This window comes from Oncorhynchus mykiss, chromosome 29, assembly GCF_057628025.1.
Source record: "Oncorhynchus mykiss isolate SJ-2025 chromosome 29, ASM5762802v1, whole genome shotgun sequence".
NCBI classification, from domain to species: domain Eukaryota; kingdom Metazoa; phylum Chordata; class Actinopteri; order Salmoniformes; family Salmonidae; genus Oncorhynchus; species Oncorhynchus mykiss.
The window spans coordinates 15,843,879-15,861,271 of record NC_143050.1 but is presented as its reverse complement, the minus strand read 5'-3'; the positions used below and the strand labels follow the sequence as shown (position 1 = coordinate 15,861,271).

Genomic DNA, 17,393 nt, shown 5'->3' with positions numbered 1-17,393 from the left:
TCAATTCTGGTTCATCTACTATAGGCCGGTGCTCTCATAATAAAACCAATGAATAACCTGATAATTACTTGATAGTAACTTGTTATTTAACAAATAGCAGAATGCAAATGTCGACAATCAGTTTACTGTAAAGTTTTTGTGGTCTTTTTTTCAGTGCTCATTAGCTCAGGAAAGGTGGATTTGACATTGGCTCGTGAAGTCAGTATTCTAATCATCCTTTAGCAACTCTTCTCAAACAAGTCAGTAGCCCAACAACATTGTAGGAGTGGATAACGAAATATGGGTAAGGGGCCATATATTCATTATACAAGACGAGGCGCACATGATCAAGTCTGCCTTTGTTGTTAAATGTCTCACTGAGATACACTACATGACCAAAAGTATGTGTAAACCTGCTCGTCGAACACCAAAATCATGGGAATTAATATGGAGTTGGTGTCTCCCCTTTGATGCTACAACAGCCTCCAATCTTCTGGGAAGGCTTTCCACTAGATATTGCTGCTGGGACTTGCATCCATTCAGCCACAAAAGCATTAGTGAGGTCGGGCACTGACGTTGGGTATTTAGGCTTGGCTCACAGTCGGCGTTCCAATTCATCCCAAAGGTGTTCGATGGGGTAGAGGTCAGGGCTCTGTGCAGGCCAGTACAGGAAAGGGACTTCCCCGAACTGTTGCCACAAAGTTGGAAGCACAGAATCGTCTAGAATGTCATTGTATGCTGTTGCCTTAAGATTTACCTTCACTGAAACTAAGGGGCCTAGCCCGAACCATGAAAAACAGCCCTAGACCATTATTCCTCTTTCACCAAACTTTACAGTTGGCACTGTGCATTTGAGCAGGTAGCGCCAATAGTGTCCGAAGCTGTCACCAAGGCAAAGGAAACTTTGAAGAATCTCAAATATAAAATATATTTTGACTTGTTTAACACTTTTTTGATTACCGCATTTTTCCATGTGTTATTTCAAATCAAATCAAATCAAATGTATTTGTCACAGACACATGGTTAGCAGAAGCGAGTGTAGCAAAATGCTTGTGCTTCTAGTTCCAATAATAACCAAATTCCAAAACTACTACCTTAATCACACAAGTGTAAAGGGATAAAGAATATGTACATAAAGATATATGAATGAGTGATGGTACAGAACGGCATAGGCAAGATGCAGTAGATGGTATCGAGTACAGTATATACATATGAGATGAGTAATGTAGGGTATGTAAACAAAGTGGCATAGTTTAAAGTGGCTAGTGATACATGTATTACATAAAGATGCAGTAGATGATATAGAGTACAGTATATACATATACAATTGAGATGAGTAATGCAGGGTATGTAAACATTATATTAAGTAGCATTGTTTAAAGTGGCTATTGATATATTTTCCATCAATTTCCATCAATTCCCATTATTAAAGTGGCTGGAGTTGAATCAGTGTGTTGGCAGCAGCCACTCAATGTTAGTGGTGGCTGTTTAACAGTCTGATGGCCTTGAGATAGAAGCTGTTTTTCAGTCACAGGATTGTGTCTAGGCACAGATCTGGGGAAGGGTACCAACAAATGTCTGCAGCACTGAAAAACTTGAGAATGTCAGCTACAGTCTCCTCAGAAAGTATTCACAGCCCTTGATACTTTCCATTTTCTTTTGTTTTAGAGTGGAATTACAATAGATTTAATTGTAATTTTTGGTCAACCATCTACACAAAATATTTTGTAATGTAATTCTAACATTTATTACAAATTAATAAAAACAAATCTTGATTAGATAAGTATTCATCCCTCTGAGTCACTGTTAGAAACACCTTTGGCAGCGATTACAGATGTGAGTCTTTGAGTCTCTAATAGCTTTGCACACATGAATTGTACAATATTTGCCCGATATTCTTTTTAAAATTCTTCAAGCTCTATCAAGTTAGTTATCGATCTTTGCTAGAAAGCCAGTTTCAAGTCTTGCCATACATTTCTAAGCCGATTTAAGTCAAAACTGTAACTAAGCCACTCAGGAACATTCAATGTTGTCTTGGTAAGCAACTCCATCGCAGATTTGGCCGTGTGTTTTAGGTTATTGTCCTGCTGAAAGATGAATTCATCTCCCAGTGTTTGTTTGAAAGCAGACTGAACCAGGTTTTCCTCTAGGATCTTGCTTGTGCTTAGCTCTATTCCATTTATTTTTATCCCCCCAAAAACCCTAGTCCTTGCTGAAGACAAGCATACCCATAACATGATGTAGCTACCACAATGCTTGAAAATATGAAGAGTGGTACTTAGTGATGTGTTGTGTTGAATTTCCCCCAAAAACAACACTTTGTGTTCAGGACAAAAAGTACATTTCTTTGCCACGGTTTTTGCAGTATTACTTTAGTGCCCTGTTGCAAACAGGCAATAAGCAATATGGCAGCATAAGTGGAGTGTGGGTGTTATTGTGAGTGTGTGAGATACTGGTAGCAGGAATATATAAATATTTATGGTAATATACTGATGGTAAAATAATGTACACTGCTCAAAAAAATAAGGGGAACACTTAAACAACACAATGTAACTCCAAGTCAATCACAATTCTGTGAAATCAAACTGTCCACTTAGGAAGCAACACTGATTGACAATAAATTTCACATGTTGTTGTGCAAATGGAATAGACAACAGGTGGAAATGATAGGCAATTAGCAAGACACCCCCAATAAAGGAGAGGTTCTGCAGGTGATGACCACAGACCACTTCTCAGTTCCTATGCTTCCTGGCTGATGTTTTGGTCACTTTTGAATGCTAGCGGTGCTTTCACTCTAGTGGTAGCATGAGACGGACTCTACAACCCACACAAGTGGCTCAGGTAGTGCAGCTCATCCAGGATGGCACATCAATGCGAGCTGTGGCAAGAAGGTTTGCTGTGTCTGTCAGCGTAGTGTCCAGAGCATGGAGGCGCTACCAGGAGACAGGCCAGTACATCAGGAGACGTGGAGGAGGCCGTAGGAGGGCAACAACCCAGCAGCAGGACCGCTACCTTTGTGCGAGGAGCAGGAAGAGCACTGCCAGAGCCCTGTAAAATGACCTCCAGCAGGCCACAAATGTGCATGTGCCCGATGTCCACAGGTCCCCCACCTGTGCTTACAGCCCAACACCGTGCAGGACGTTTGGCATTTGCCAGAGAACACCAAGATTGGCAAATTCGCCACTGGCGCCCTGTGCTCTTCACAGATGAAAGCAGATTCACACTGAGCACGTGACAGACGTGACAGAGTCTGGAGACGCCGTGGAGAACATTCTGCTGCCTGCAACATCCTCCAGCATGATCGGTTTGGCGGTGGGTCAGTCATGGTGTGGGGTGGCATTTCTTTGGGGGGCCGGACAGCCCTCCATGTGCTCGCCAGAGGTAGCCTGACTGCCATTAGGTACCGAGATGAGATCATCAGACCCCTTCTGAGACCATATGCTGGTGCGGCTGGCCCTGGGTTCCTCCTAATGCAAGACAATGCTAGACCTCATGTGGCTGGAGTGTGTCAGCAGTTCCTGCAAGAGGAAAGCATTGATGCTATGGACTGGCCCGCCCGTTCCCCAGACCTGAATCCAATTGAGCACATCTGGGACATCATGTCTCGCTACATCCACCAACGCCACGTTGCACCACAGACTGTCCAGGAGTTGGCGGATGCTTTAGTCCAGGTCTGGGAGGAGAACTCAGGAGACCATCCGCCACCTCATCAGGAGCATGCCCAGGCTTTGTAGGGAGGTCATACAGGCACGTGGAGGCCACACACACTACTGAGCCTCATTTTGACTTGTTTTAAGGACATTACATCAAAGTTGGATGAGCCTGTAGTGTGGTTTTCCACTTTAATTTTGAGTGTGACTCCAAATCCAGACCTCCATGGGTTGATACACTTGATTTCCATTGATCATTTTTGTGTGATTTTGTTGTCAGCACATACAACTATATAAAGAAAAAAGTATTTAATAAGAATATTTCATTCATTCAGATCTAGGATGTGTTATTTTAGTTCCCTTTATTTTTTTGAGCAGTGTATATACATGTAAACAGGAGTAATAGTGACCAGTAGCAGGGCAAATGGCTAGATACTAATGGCAATCAATAATCAATGAACAGCAGCAGAATGGTAGTAATAAATCTAATCAATAATCATTTAGCAGCAGCGTAGGTGTGAGGGGTGTGTGCATGTGGGTGTAAGTGTGTGGCGTCAGTGATGTGTGTGTAACATTATTTGAGTAACTGTGGTTTATGACTCGTGACAGACTGCAATATAGTCTTCACTTGATCATAGGTCTCCTGCTGCACCACCCTCTTCTGTGGTTTCTACAACACCCCATCCCTCACAACCTGCCACTAACTCCATACCCCTCCCCTCAACTCGCCCCTCTGCCCGTGCATGCACCACAGCTGCCCGCAAGACGCATCTGTATATCCTTGGGGGTACACTGAAGGTGAGTCGACATCCAACATATTCATGCACACCATAAATTATACTTGCTTGGTTATTTTTACATGAATCAATACACTGTGCATTAGAAAACAGGACATAGAAGAAGCCACTTTCATGTACTGGTAGCCATTCTTGATTCCCGATCAGTTTCTTTCTACATCTTTCTACAGGATGAGAATAATGAAGTAACAGAGGAATAAAACCAACCATTAGAGAATGGAAGCTGCCCAAAATTAGACAAGAGAAAAAGACATGGAAGGAAGTATTGTGAAGCACCCCAGATAGTTGTGCCATTGGGACTGAAGGAAAACTCCAGTGAGGATTCCCTCTCAGATTTTGAGTGGGAAGAGGAAGCAGTGAAACTCTGCTCTGGACAATGTGATGCCCACCTGAACTACTGTAGAACTTCACCTGGAAAAGACTAAAGGATACAGAATTAAAATGACTATGGGTAGCATTACCCTGCTCCACTCATATGGGTGGGTTAGTTTTCTGTTATTTCTTTGCACACAAATCGTATAAAGTATTTTGTGTAATACAGTGTGTGACTGTGAGTGGTCTATTGCCTTTAGCTGAGGCCTGTTTTTTCGTATTACAGGTGGTAGAGCAGTAGCCTCTGCACCGTAAAACTGTAAAATCGATGCTGTTCGCTCTCCCGCTACACTATTATTATGGTATTATTATGGTGTCACGGGTGCTGTAGAAGTACGTGTCCCCTGCTAGCAGGTGGGGCTTTGTGCACGGAGACACTTCTTGGGGAATAGGCTACTGTTTGTGTAAGTGTTTTACTGCTTCTACACGAGACCTGGGCTTTTACCGTACATGTGGTAGAGCGTGTCCCTCAGCACAGGAAGAAATCGAGCCCCCTGTCAGCTGGTCTCTCTCTTGCTACATTCAAAATATGTTCTTATCTCAAAAGGCATCAAATTGCAGGCAAGAGAGAAGATCAAGGAATATCAACTGTAATAATAAATAGTGTCAAATGACCCAGAAGAAGTGGTCAATCAATGGCAAATATGTAGCCGTGAAGTTAACCTGTAGTGTAAGTTGGTAGTAACAAACCAAGGGTTTTATACAGGGCTAAATATAGATGTAAAATAACAGTATCTTGCTAATTAATGGCGGCAGCAGTTAAAGTTCTCGCAGTTTGTTCTTGATTTTTAGAGACATTCAATGAAGCAATACATGAACAAACTAAACCAGTCTTTCAAAAGGTATGCAAAGCAAACAGATGCGGTGTTGAGTCCCTGATCGTGGCCTGCCTGCAATTACCAGTTAGGTTTCCAGACTTCTTCCGCATTTTCCTACGACTTTCGGGCTGTGACGTGAATGCTGACGGCGGCCTTGGTGCTGGCGGAGCTGGGGGCTGTAGCGATTCTGAGTATCAGTGGAGCTTCGAAAGTCTCGGCCCCTCCCTCCCTGCGCCTCAGCGGCCCGCCCAGCTAGCGCAAACTCCCGATTGAATCCTGCCCGAGTCTGGGGAAACCGGACGGCCTGGAAATCGAGCGACGGAGAGAGGCCAACCCGTACTACAAAATCTGGTAAGCAGGTTATCTTGCGCTTTTTTATGTGCACGGAGCATATGAAATGCCTTGCATATGTGATTGCGTTTACATTATTCTATTTTTCTATCTGACAAGCGGAGAAGCGCACGAGGAGTTGGGCCTTTCTTGCTTATTTGGGCCCAGGCCTTAAGCAGGCCACAATTACGGCCTAGAAAATCCGGGAGGGGATTTTTCTAAACATCGGTAACATTAGTCTGCTAGTCAGATACCCCCACAAAATACAATAGTAGACACCATGTTCAAATATGATACTGTGCATGCATTATTATGCAATAGTGGGCAAAATGTTTGTCCAGTGATCTCCAACACAAAATGGCGTACTTCTGTTTTTGAAAACACTGAAGGAAATGGGCGTTAGCTAGCCAGGGTAGCCGCCATAGTTACCTAGCTATAAACCTTTCAGGTGGCTCGCGAAATAGCTAGCTACATGCATTGATATTGACTATCGGATGGATGTGTGTGCTCTTGTCATGAAACTCATGTTTCCATTTATGTTAGCTAACTCAAAGCTGCCCCAAACAACATTAACCACATTTAGCTAGACGAGCTACTGTTTGATTTATATTAGGTATGACGTAACCATTTTATTACGACGGCCAGATAATTTGGTGAAATGTCCTTATTTTGTTTGCTTGCAGACCTTTTGTCTTAAATGTTTTATTGTGTAAAATACATTATACCAGTCGTTTTTGTACTGAGTTCGTTCCTATTTTCATGTTAGGCCAGCTAAAGGTTTTGAGTCAGATCAGCTCATTATGCAGCTGCACTGCCTGTCTCGCGCTCCCACACCACTGCTGTCAGATTTGACCATGGGGGTGGGTGAATTGGACGAGAAATTTAACGGCACATTGCCCAAACACTTTTTGTCTCGATGCATTTCGGCAAGTAACCACATGGATTCCTTCACATTGCAAGACTATGAGGATTAAGATAGTAATGTTTTTGCATGGCTGAAAACGTCGCTCGTTATGTCAAAGCACATTACAATAAAAGTATGATATTTTCATTCCTATCACAGATGTAATAAACCTAATCGCTGCCTATACCCTTCCTCATTTTGGTTTAGGCAGTAGGCCAAGTAAAATAGCTAGCTAGTTTAGATTGCCCCCAAATGAAGTGCAGACCAATATAATTGATGTCTAGACCGATTGGGACATGGCTACATTTCTCAGGATGGGAAATACATGTGCTTAATGATATATGTTACATTGTAACATGATTGCTTCTTGTTAGAGAGAAAAATATGTTTGAGATTTAGGATTTGAATATGGTAGACTATGGGACAAACTGGCAGGGGGGACCTCGCTCAACATTTTTTGGGGCATCTAAAGCTCATTTCCTGTATTTCTACCAGGGCTGTCCTTGATAAAAAAAAATATTAGTCAACCAAAAGTAGCCTTTTCTTTCGACCAATCAATTTAGTCAAAATGTTTAACCGTGTATTTTACCATTATACAGACACACCCTCCCTATATGTAGGCTACAAACCTTGTCTGATGCTTTAAGCACACTGTTTTATTAAATAATTAAGACACACATATGACTCAAGGGAGCCAGAGATCAAGATAGCCTAACCAGGAGGAAAAAAAACCTGTTCCTGACCCCCTTCCTCCCACTGCTGCTGGCCTTCGCAGATTCTGGCGCTACGCTCCTGAAGTTGCCAGTAATAGGCTACATTTGGAGTGCCAATTTATTAAACATTTCTACCAATCTACGTGCCAGTTATGATTTTCATATGCTCGTTATCATGGAACAGTTTCATTTAATTTATAACAGTCTTTGTATCTAAAAATCATTGTTTGTGGTTAATCGACATTCTATCTAAATTAAAACTCTATAAATCTAAAAGTAACTTTTATTGCCATTGTCAACTATGTAAAAATAGCCTACATAAAGCCAACACATGAAAACATTGCAGCCTGCAGGTAGAAAATATCCTGATAAAAATAAAAATCCTATAAATCACATTGCAGACAGGCCAATCGTAGCCAAAGAACTTGAAACATTGTATAAACTGGGTCGACCAGAATCTCCTGCAAACTTGAGACGTTGTATGAAATATTCTGGGCCCTCTAGTTGCTCCAGACAGACACAGCTGTAGGCTATTTGTGCAATGGATAAGAAGTAATCAAATATTTGATAATGTTTCCACTGGATCAGAACGTTCTATTTCCCCCTTTCATGCCGAGTGGTTATCGAAAGGGAGAGCTGGAAATATTGTCATTATCAATTGATTATAAAAACAGACTTCGTTTACTTGCTGTTTGAGGGGGGAAATGGCTTTGAGAAGCTCCACAGCTCATTAGTGGTGGTGAATTAAGGCAATCAGAAATACTCAGACATCCCCACATTTATAGGCCTACATTTGTGCGGAGGCCAGGTAGACTAGTCCTACTTCTATATGCGTAATCGGGTGCTCATCCTTACTAAACTTTGACTGACAGGAACGTTTCAAACAAAAGACGATAAATAAATTGACAGAACTCGTAAATGGAATTAAATAAACAAAAACGTGCTTCTCAAGTGTAGCATAAATTGTGAGTTCTGCAAAACAGATGTCCACTCCGATAATGAGAACGGTAAATGACTAATAATAATATATTGAATGCATTAACAGAAATTAGAATAACCAAACACATTCCAGATTAGAAATTATGGGAATTAACGGTAAATGTAGGCTACTACTGGTGATTATATGTAATGGGGAATTGATACACAGAAAACAATGCACACAATGAAATGATGAAACATTGAATACCCACAAATTGGCGGGAGAGAGCAGCACATTCTGGAGAGAGATGTGCCGTGTGCATCTGAGCCACAATCCTCATATTCTTGGACTGGCATCCCTGTGGCCTCCAATTGATTAGTCCACTGAGACTGGCTCAAATCAGACAGGTGCAAATCAGACAGGTGTTTTGTGTGCCATGAAAAAAAGTATCCATTTGCAACTGCTCAACTAGAAAATTCAAATGTTTTCAATACAGACCCCTTTCGCCATACGGTATTCCACATAAGGCGCCCATACCTTATGAAAGTTGCACAGTATACTCTTAATCTTATAATGATTAAAATCTAGTGATTAGAGGTCGACCGATTATGATTTTTCAATACCAATACCGATTATTGGAGTACCAAAAAAGCCGATGCCGATTAATCGGCCGGTTAAATGTTTTATTTTTTTGTAATAATGACAATTACAACAATACTGAATTAATATAAGACATCAATAAAATCATTTAGCCTCAAATAAATAATGAAACATGTTCAATTTGGTTTAAATAATGCAAAAACAAAGTGTTGGAGAAGAAAGTAATATGTGCCATGTAAGAAAGCTAACGTTTAAGTTCCTTGCTCAGAGCATGAGAACATACGAAAGTTGGTGGTTCCTTTTAACATGAGACTTCAATATTCCAAGGTAAGAGGTTTTAGGTTGTAGTTAATATAGTATTTATAGGACTATTTCTCTCTATACCATTTGTATTTCATATACCTTTGGATGTTCTTATAGGCACTTTAGTATTGCCAGTGTAACAGTATAGCTTCCGTCCCCCTCCTCGCCCCTACCTGGGCTCGAACCAGGAACACATCAACAACAGCCACACTCGAAGCATCGTTACCCATCGCTCCACAAAAGCTGCGGCCCTTGCAGCGCAAGGGGAATAACTACTCCAAATCTAAAAGCGAGTGAAGTTTGAAACAGTATTAGCGCACACCCAGCTAACTAGCTAGCCATTTCACATTGGTTACACCAGCCATTAGGCTGATAGGCTTGAAGTCATAAACAGCGCTGTGCTTGCGAAGAGCTGCTGGCAAAACGCACGAAAGTGCTGTTTGAATGAATGATTACGGGCCTGCTGCTGCTCAGTCAGACTGCTCTATCAAATCAGACTTAATTATAACATAATAACACACAGAAATACGAGCCTTTGGTCATTAATATGATCGAATCCGGAAACTATCATTTCGAAAACAAAACGTTTATTCTTTCAGTGAAATACGGAACCGTTCGGTATTTTATCTAACGGGTGGCATCCCTAAGTCTAAATATTCCTGTTACATTGCACAACCTTCAATGTATGTCATAATTACGTAAAGTTCTGGCAAATTAGTTCGCAATGAGCCAGGCAGCCCAAACTGTTGCATATACACTGACTCTGCGTGCAAAGAACGCAAGAGAAATGACACAATTTCACCTGGTTAATATTGCCTGCTAAACTGGATTAGTAGTTATAACTAGTGATTGTGATTGATTGTTTTTATAAGATAAGTTTAATGCTAGCTAGCAATTTACTTTGGCTTCTACTGCATTCGCGTAACAGGCAGGCTACTTGTGGAGTGCAATGGTTAGAGCGTTGGACTAGTTAACTGTGCGGTTGCAACATTGGAACCCCTAAACTGACAAGGTGAAATCTGTCATTCTGCCCCTGAACAAGGCAGTTAACCCACAGTTCCTAGGCTGTCATTGGGAAAAAAAAATAACAATCGGAAATCAGTATTTTTGGGCGCCGATTTCCGATTGTTATGAAAACTTGAGATCGGCCCTAATTAATCGGCAGTTCCAATTAATCCGTCGACCTTTACTAGTGATGCATATCTTGACATTTCTGCCATCCATTGTGACATTGTGGGAAGATAACCAACCTTCCAATTAATAGCAATGCATTTCTTAGTTGAACATTACTGGACATTCAAACATACCAGTATCCATTCATCATCATCAATAGTGTCTCCAGGTCTTCCTCACATTTTTGCTTGGAGTGTTTTGTGTCATTGGGAAAAGCCTCTCAAGCCTTGATACTGTTTGGAAATCAACTTTAGAGATTTGTCAGACTGCCTTAAAATAGTTTCAATCTATGAAGCATCTGGCTTGTCCAGTGTTTTCTACACAGAGATAATACAGTGTTGTATCTGCAAAAGTTCACCTCAGTGCTGTGAGACTGGTCTTCCCTGGTTGCCTGACGATGCTGAGTCCCCTGTCACCATCTGATTCTGCTCAGACGAGGCTTGAAAAATAATGACCTTGGTGTACATTTATACATTATATTATCCAAGAACAGCATCCGTGGTTCAATAATTGAAATGGCCGTTATTCCCAGATCCCAGACTGTAGCCAACCCATCAACGCAAGATGGAACTTTGTATCCATTCACTGATTTTTATATACTGCAATATTCCCCTGAGCTCTGTAGACTGGTCTTCCCTGGCTGTCTGATCCTGCTGGGACACCTGTCACCACCTGATCTGCTAAGATATGATGAACATAGTGTTGTGTACCGACTGTGCACCATGACAGTGTAGCCTGTAGAGCTGTTTATACTATGTCAGAGTGAAAAGTAGGGAATTAGCTAGAGAAACTGACAGATCAATAACGTTACATTGCTATAGTGACTAATATAAAATCACATTGCGTTGTCAAAAGAAATTCTGAATATTGTCCCTCAAATTTTTTGGTCACTGGTTTCCTCGTTTGATTCAGGTCTAGTGTGATTGAGGCAAAAATAAATAGCTGAAATTAGTGAGCTGGCTAGCTAATGTTAGCCAACTTTTGACTAGCTCTAATTCTACATCAACAAGCATAAACTAGGCAAGTTAATTTGCTTCTGTTGAAACGGGACAAAAAGGCTACAAAACATTTCCATACACAGAACAGCTGTTAGATGCTGCTATCTGACAGATTGATAGAGGCTAGAACTGTGGCAGCTATTAGCTAGCTAGTTAGTTCTCTTCAGGCAGAACTTCTTGAGAGGGATGAAACATGTCATGTTACATGTCAGTTACGCTACTATCTCAGCACTGGGAATACATACTTCTAAGTCAAACGACAGTTACCTTGCCAGCTGCATCAATCAAATAAAAAGTAGCCAGTTTCTGCTCTGCTTGCTTTTACAACCTGGAAAAAATGCACAGCAGATGCAGGCAGCAGCACCGTGCTGGTCCTATAATAATAGCTTTGCCTTCATACAGCCTGTCCGCACGCTCTGTGGTTTCCGTGCGGTCCTAAATCCTGCCTGCTGAAACCGGCAAACAACCTACCCAACTGCTCTGAGGCTTCTGCATGGTTCTTAAGCACACCTATGACACTTTTAGTATCACACAGCAATGATAAAATGGGGGGAACAAAAATGTAATTTTAGAATATGTTGGGGTCATGTCTCCCCTGTCTCCAGTGAAAGTTGCACCCCTGTGGTAGACTCATTTTGGTTACCATTAGGCCCATGTGACTGATTTGACTGGTCAATTATTGCCTCCAGTGCTGCAGTGACCAATGAGGTGTAAGGACAATGGATGAGGACGAGACCAGGCTGGCACTACATTCCCAAGAGCCTAAAATCATTCTCCATGGATCAGGTAATAGCAACCTTTTGTTTGCGCATTCAAGTAATTCCCTGTACTGTTCGTTGTTCTGCACAAAAATCGAACATTTCTTCCAAGTTTTTTGTTGTTATTGTCTGTGTAAGAGTGCATGATTGTGTTTTCTGCAGCATGTTTATGTAGGCCTATGCTGAATATATCCAACTGTTCCTGTGTTGATGTGTTCCAGATGAGGGTGGTGCTGCAGGGGAGGAGTTTGTGGTGGAGCTGCAGGAGACTGTGCTGGTGTCGGAGGGGGAGGGGGAGGGAATGGCGGTGCATGGATTTGCTTCAGACGAGCTGGTGATCCAGGATGCTGTTGAGGACGTGGTGTCTGAGTATGTGCACTGCGATGAGGATGAGGATGTTGCCGTGGAGACGTGTGTGATGTCACTGGAGGGGGAGGACGAAGGTGTTGCCATGGGGGACATTCCTGAGGATGTGATGGTCGCAGATGGGCATACCCAGGATGAACTGGACCCAGAGCAAGACACAGACGGCTGTGGGGACTACCTGATGATCTCCTGTGAGTACCAGGCTGCTTCTCTCCTCTCCAGTTCTACATCAATACCACTGTCATCTGGCCTCTTTATTAAGAAAACATTACAGTTAAACTAATGAACAGTAGTGAATGGGTCTCTCACTCTGTCTCTCTCTTTTCGTCTTCCTCCAGTGGATGAGGCAGGCAAGATGGTGTCAGACGATGGCACAGAGGTGACTGTGGAGGGAGCCGAGGAGGACCAGGAGGTGGAGAAGGATGAGGACGGCCAGGAGGTGATCAAGGTGTACATCTTCAAGGCAGACTCTGGGGAGGATGACCTGGGTAAGGAGACATATGAATAATGTTTAGTACCTCAGGAAAGAGGGATTCTATAACCTATAATAGTTGATCACCAAGGAGTATTATATCAGTGTGTGGTTGTCTGTGTAGGAGAAACAGTGGACATCAGTGATGGAGACACAGAGGATGTGGCACTGACGGACTCTACAGGCCGAACGCTCAGAGAGAAGATGGTGTACATGTCTCAGGGGGACCATGGTAAGTGATCAATTGTGTGTGTGTGTGTGTGTGTGTGTGTGTGTGTGTGTGTGTGTGTGTGTGTTTTTTACGGTTGTGTTGTAACTAGTATGTTACCCTGCAGGTTCATCAAAGATATCTGATGAGGTTTATATGGAGGTGGTGGTGGGGGGTGAGGAACCAGTGACCCACGAGCGGTCGTACGACGGCACGGCTCTCAGCAAGGACTTCATGCCTGTGGCCTGGGCAGCCACGTATGGTCAGTAACACACTTTACATACAAACATACAGTGTAATAACAAGGCAGATAATGTCTTCTTGCTCACCTGCCTTCTGTAGTGATAAGTGTCTCTGCTCTAGCAGGGGTGAGAGAAGCTGTGCATTTGCATCAAACGTTTGCTGTGTTATTCCAGGTTCTGAGGACAGTGAGAGCTGTGAGAACAGAAACGGTGCTGCCAGTGCTCTGCTGCACATTGATGAATCAGACGGAGTGGACAAGATCAACAGGCAACGAAACAAGAACAAGAGAACAAGGGCTGAGCCTCGCCAGGTCCAGACAGGTACACAGCTGTCAGATGGGACAAAATAACTATCTGGTACTGATTCTATGGCTTGGGTTTTCACATAGAATTTTTTGAATACAGACCATCTGTTGTTTTTACACCGTCAAGTGATATCTGTGAGTCATGTATCTGCCCTAATTTTCTTCTCTCTTGCTGTTTCCCATCCTAGCCATCATAATTGGTCCGTATGGCCAGCCTCTGACAGTATATCCCTGCATGCTCTGTGGCAAGAAGTTCAAGTCGCGAGGCTTCCTGAAGCGCCACACCAAAAACCACCACCAGGATGTCCTGACCAGGAAAAAGTACCAGTGCACGGACTGTGACTTCACCACCAACAAGAAGGCCAGCCTTCATAACCACATGGAGGTGCACACGCTGAGCAACAAGGCTCTGTTTGAGTGTGAGGTGTGTGGCAAGGAGTTCCACCAGCAGGCGGCGCTGTTCTCCCATCGACTGCAGCACCACCACCGTGAGCCTAAGAGCCCTGTGCCTTCACAGGCCAACAAGATGCACAAGTGCAAATTCTGTGACTATGAGACGGCTGAACAAGGACTGCTCAATCGCCACTTGCTGGCCGTCCATAGTAAGAGCTTTCCCCACATTTGTGTGGAATGTGGCAAGGGTTTCCGGCACCCCTCCGAGCTGAAGAAACACATGCGCACGCACACCGGCGAGAAGCCTTACTCTTGCCTCTACTGCGACTACAAGTCTGCTGATTCCTCCAACCTGAAGACGCATGTCAAGACCAAGCACAGCAAAGAGATGCCCTTCAAGTGTGAACGCTGCTTCCAGACCTTTGCTGAGGAGGAGGAGTTGCTGCAGCACGGGCTGACGCACGAGGAGGCCAAAACCCACCAGTGTGCCCACTGTGAACACAAGAGCTCCAACTCCAGTGACCTGAAGCGCCACATCATATCGGTGCACACCAAGGACTACCCCCACAAATGTGCAGTCTGCGATAAAGGTTTCCACCGGCCGTCTGAACTGAAGAAGCACTCGGCGTCGCACCGTGCCAAGAAACTGCACCAGTGCCGACACTGCAACTTCAAGATCGCGGACCCCTTTGTGCTCAGTCGCCATATCCTGTCAGTCCACACCAAGGAGCAACAGGCCTCTCCTGAAAAGAACGGAGCCAAAAGGACCTTATTGGGACCTTCCCCTGCCTCTGCCTCTGCCAGTGCACCGGTGGCAAAGAAGCAGGTTTTGGTGCCTGGTGCTAGTTCTAGTGCTGCGGGCTTGGCCACAGGGCCCAGGGAGAGGAGGGTGTACCAGTGTCAGTACTGTGATTACAGCAGTGGGGATGCCTCAGGCTTCAAGCGCCATGTGATCTCCATCCACACAAAAGACTACCCCCACCGCTGTGAGATCTGTTCTAAAGGCTTTCGCAGGCCCTCGGAGAAGAACCAGCATATCGCACGCCACCACAAGGACTTGGTGCAGGCAGAGTGACCCTGGCACTGCCCACCCTTCATACCACCAGAACAACACTAATGCAACCACCACCACACCGTAATCAATTGAATGTGTGTGTGTGAGTGTGTGTGCGTGTGTGTCTGCTGCATTAACAGGGAACATCTATTATTTTTACCGCAATGACTCTCAAGCCAACTTTCCTGCAACTGAAAATGAATTTACGTGTACATATACCGGTGTAAGGCCTATGGAATAAGGTGACAAAGCCCTGTACAGACTTGCACTTTATCTGCATGTCCCCCTGCTGGTGACAGTATTGCATGGCAGAATGTGCAAGAGTCGCAGGTCTCTCTGAGGTCTTTGTAGATTCATTGTTTTTACTCCACAGCCACAATCAGTTCTTTATTAAAGTGGCGATTTTTAAGCCTACTTTAACTTGGCACACGACTAAGATAAAATATGATCTACAAGCTGTTTGTATTCACACAATAAAATGGACACTCACCTGCTAAGAGAAAAAGCAGATCCACTGAGCAGAGTGGTCGAGATTAACTCAATTCTAATAGCACTTGCCACCAATTTATTTTAAGAATTATGAATGCAGTAGTCACGAACTCATTAATTATACCTGATGCTTTGAACGCTGAGACACGAAGAGTATGTGTGTTGTATGTAGTTGAGTGCTTGCTTGTGTGTATGTATGCCTGTTGTGAGGGATGTCAGTTAATGTATCTATTGTGCTTCCTGGTAGTCTGACCCCACATCTCTCTGTTGTCTTATCTTTGGTATTCTGAGAACTGTCGTTGTTGTTCTGAGGAGAACTGTCTGTCCGGTGAAGGAGTTGACTGCATCATAGCAAATAACCAACTTCAGAGAAGGTTTATTAGTTGATTCGCTTCTTAACACAGTGAGATACTAGATGTGGCCAACCATGCCATCTGGGTAGAGGGATCTAATATACAGATAAGCAGTATCAACTCCAACCCATAAACCCCTCTTTATACACATTATTTTACCCCTAATAAAGCTTGATTATCAGACACCTGACTGAAGTGTGATGCAGCGCCAGCAAGGCCTTCGGAGTGAGGATGCACACTATCTGGTACCACTAATTCATGACCACAACATTACACGCTCCTCAAAACCTATTGGATGAGAGAGCCATAGGTCCATCCCCTCTGACCTTCTCCATTGGATTTTGAGAAGGAGAGGATGTGAGGAGTATGCGATTGAGATTCTCCCATCTACTTATGTCAGTGACCAGTGAGCGGTATTAGTTCCCTGAAGAGAGATGTAACTCGTGGTATGTTTGTACTCTGGCTTCGACAGTTCCTTCCCCTGTGATAATTTTTAGTTTTTATATTTATTTCATCATCATGAAATTTGTTGTATAGTTCAGTGTAACTAGAATTCTATGGGACGTAAATTATTGTTTTGTACACAAATCTGTAAAAAGTGTGTAGATGTAAACACTTACATAAAAGGAGGAATCAGAACTGTGTTGTTATGGATGTACTTGATGTATTTGTTAAAAAAAAAGATATGAAAAAAGATAATAAAAGCAAAGTATTTTACCTGCTTGTTTGTCTTTTTAATAACTGACCAATACAGTGCCTTCAGAAAGTACTCATACCCCTTGACTTATTCCATATTGTTGTTACAGCCTGAATAAAACATGGAATTTTTTATTTATTTAATAAAAGTGAAAACATGTTTTTAGACATTTTTGAAAATGTATTGGAAATTAAATACTGAAATATCCAATTGATGTAAGTATTCACACCCCTGAGTCAGTACATGTTAGAATCACCTTTAGAAGCGATTTCATCTGAGTCTTTGGGTAAGTTTCCAAGAGCTTCGCAAACCTGGATTGTACAATATTTGCACATTATTATATATTTTTTTTATTTGAGCTCTGTCAAGTTGATTGTTGATCATTGCCAGACAGCCATTATCAAGTGTTGCCATAGATTTTCAAGATGATTTTAAGTCAAAACTGTAACTAGGCCCCTCAGGAACATTGAATGTCGTCGTGATAAGCAATCTGGCCTTGT

The 17,393-nt window shown here is 43.0% G+C and overlaps 1 protein-coding gene across 1 annotated transcript; it reads left to right on the top strand.

The window, feature by feature from the left end:
- Positions 1-4,233: 4,233 nt before the first annotated feature.
- LOC110510073 (zinc finger Y-chromosomal protein 1) lies at positions 4,234-16,913 on the top strand. The gene is made up of 9 exons (XM_036968313.2): positions 4,234-4,427; positions 4,597-5,967; positions 12,246-12,342; positions 12,536-12,871; positions 13,019-13,168; positions 13,277-13,384; positions 13,488-13,622; positions 13,777-13,923; positions 14,096-16,913. The coding sequence occupies exons 3-9, from the start codon at positions 12,276-12,278 to the stop codon at positions 15,373-15,375; spliced, it is 2,223 nt and encodes a 740-aa protein (XP_036824208.1). The 5' UTR covers positions 4,234-4,427; positions 4,597-5,967; positions 12,246-12,275; the 3' UTR covers positions 15,376-16,913.
- Positions 16,914-17,393: the final 480 nt, after the last annotated feature.

Coding starts and splice junctions, on each gene's coding strand:
- LOC110510073 (XM_036968313.2), top strand. CDS start 12,276: ATGGATGAGGACGAGACCAGGCTGGCACTACATTCCCAAGAGCCTAAA. Junction 13,385..13,487: donor CATGTCTCAGGGGGACCATG/GTAAGTGATCAA, acceptor GTTACCCTGCAG/GTTCATCAAAGATATCTGAT. Junction 13,623..13,776: donor GGCCTGGGCAGCCACGTATG/GTCAGTAACACA, acceptor GTGTTATTCCAG/GTTCTGAGGACAGTGAGAGC.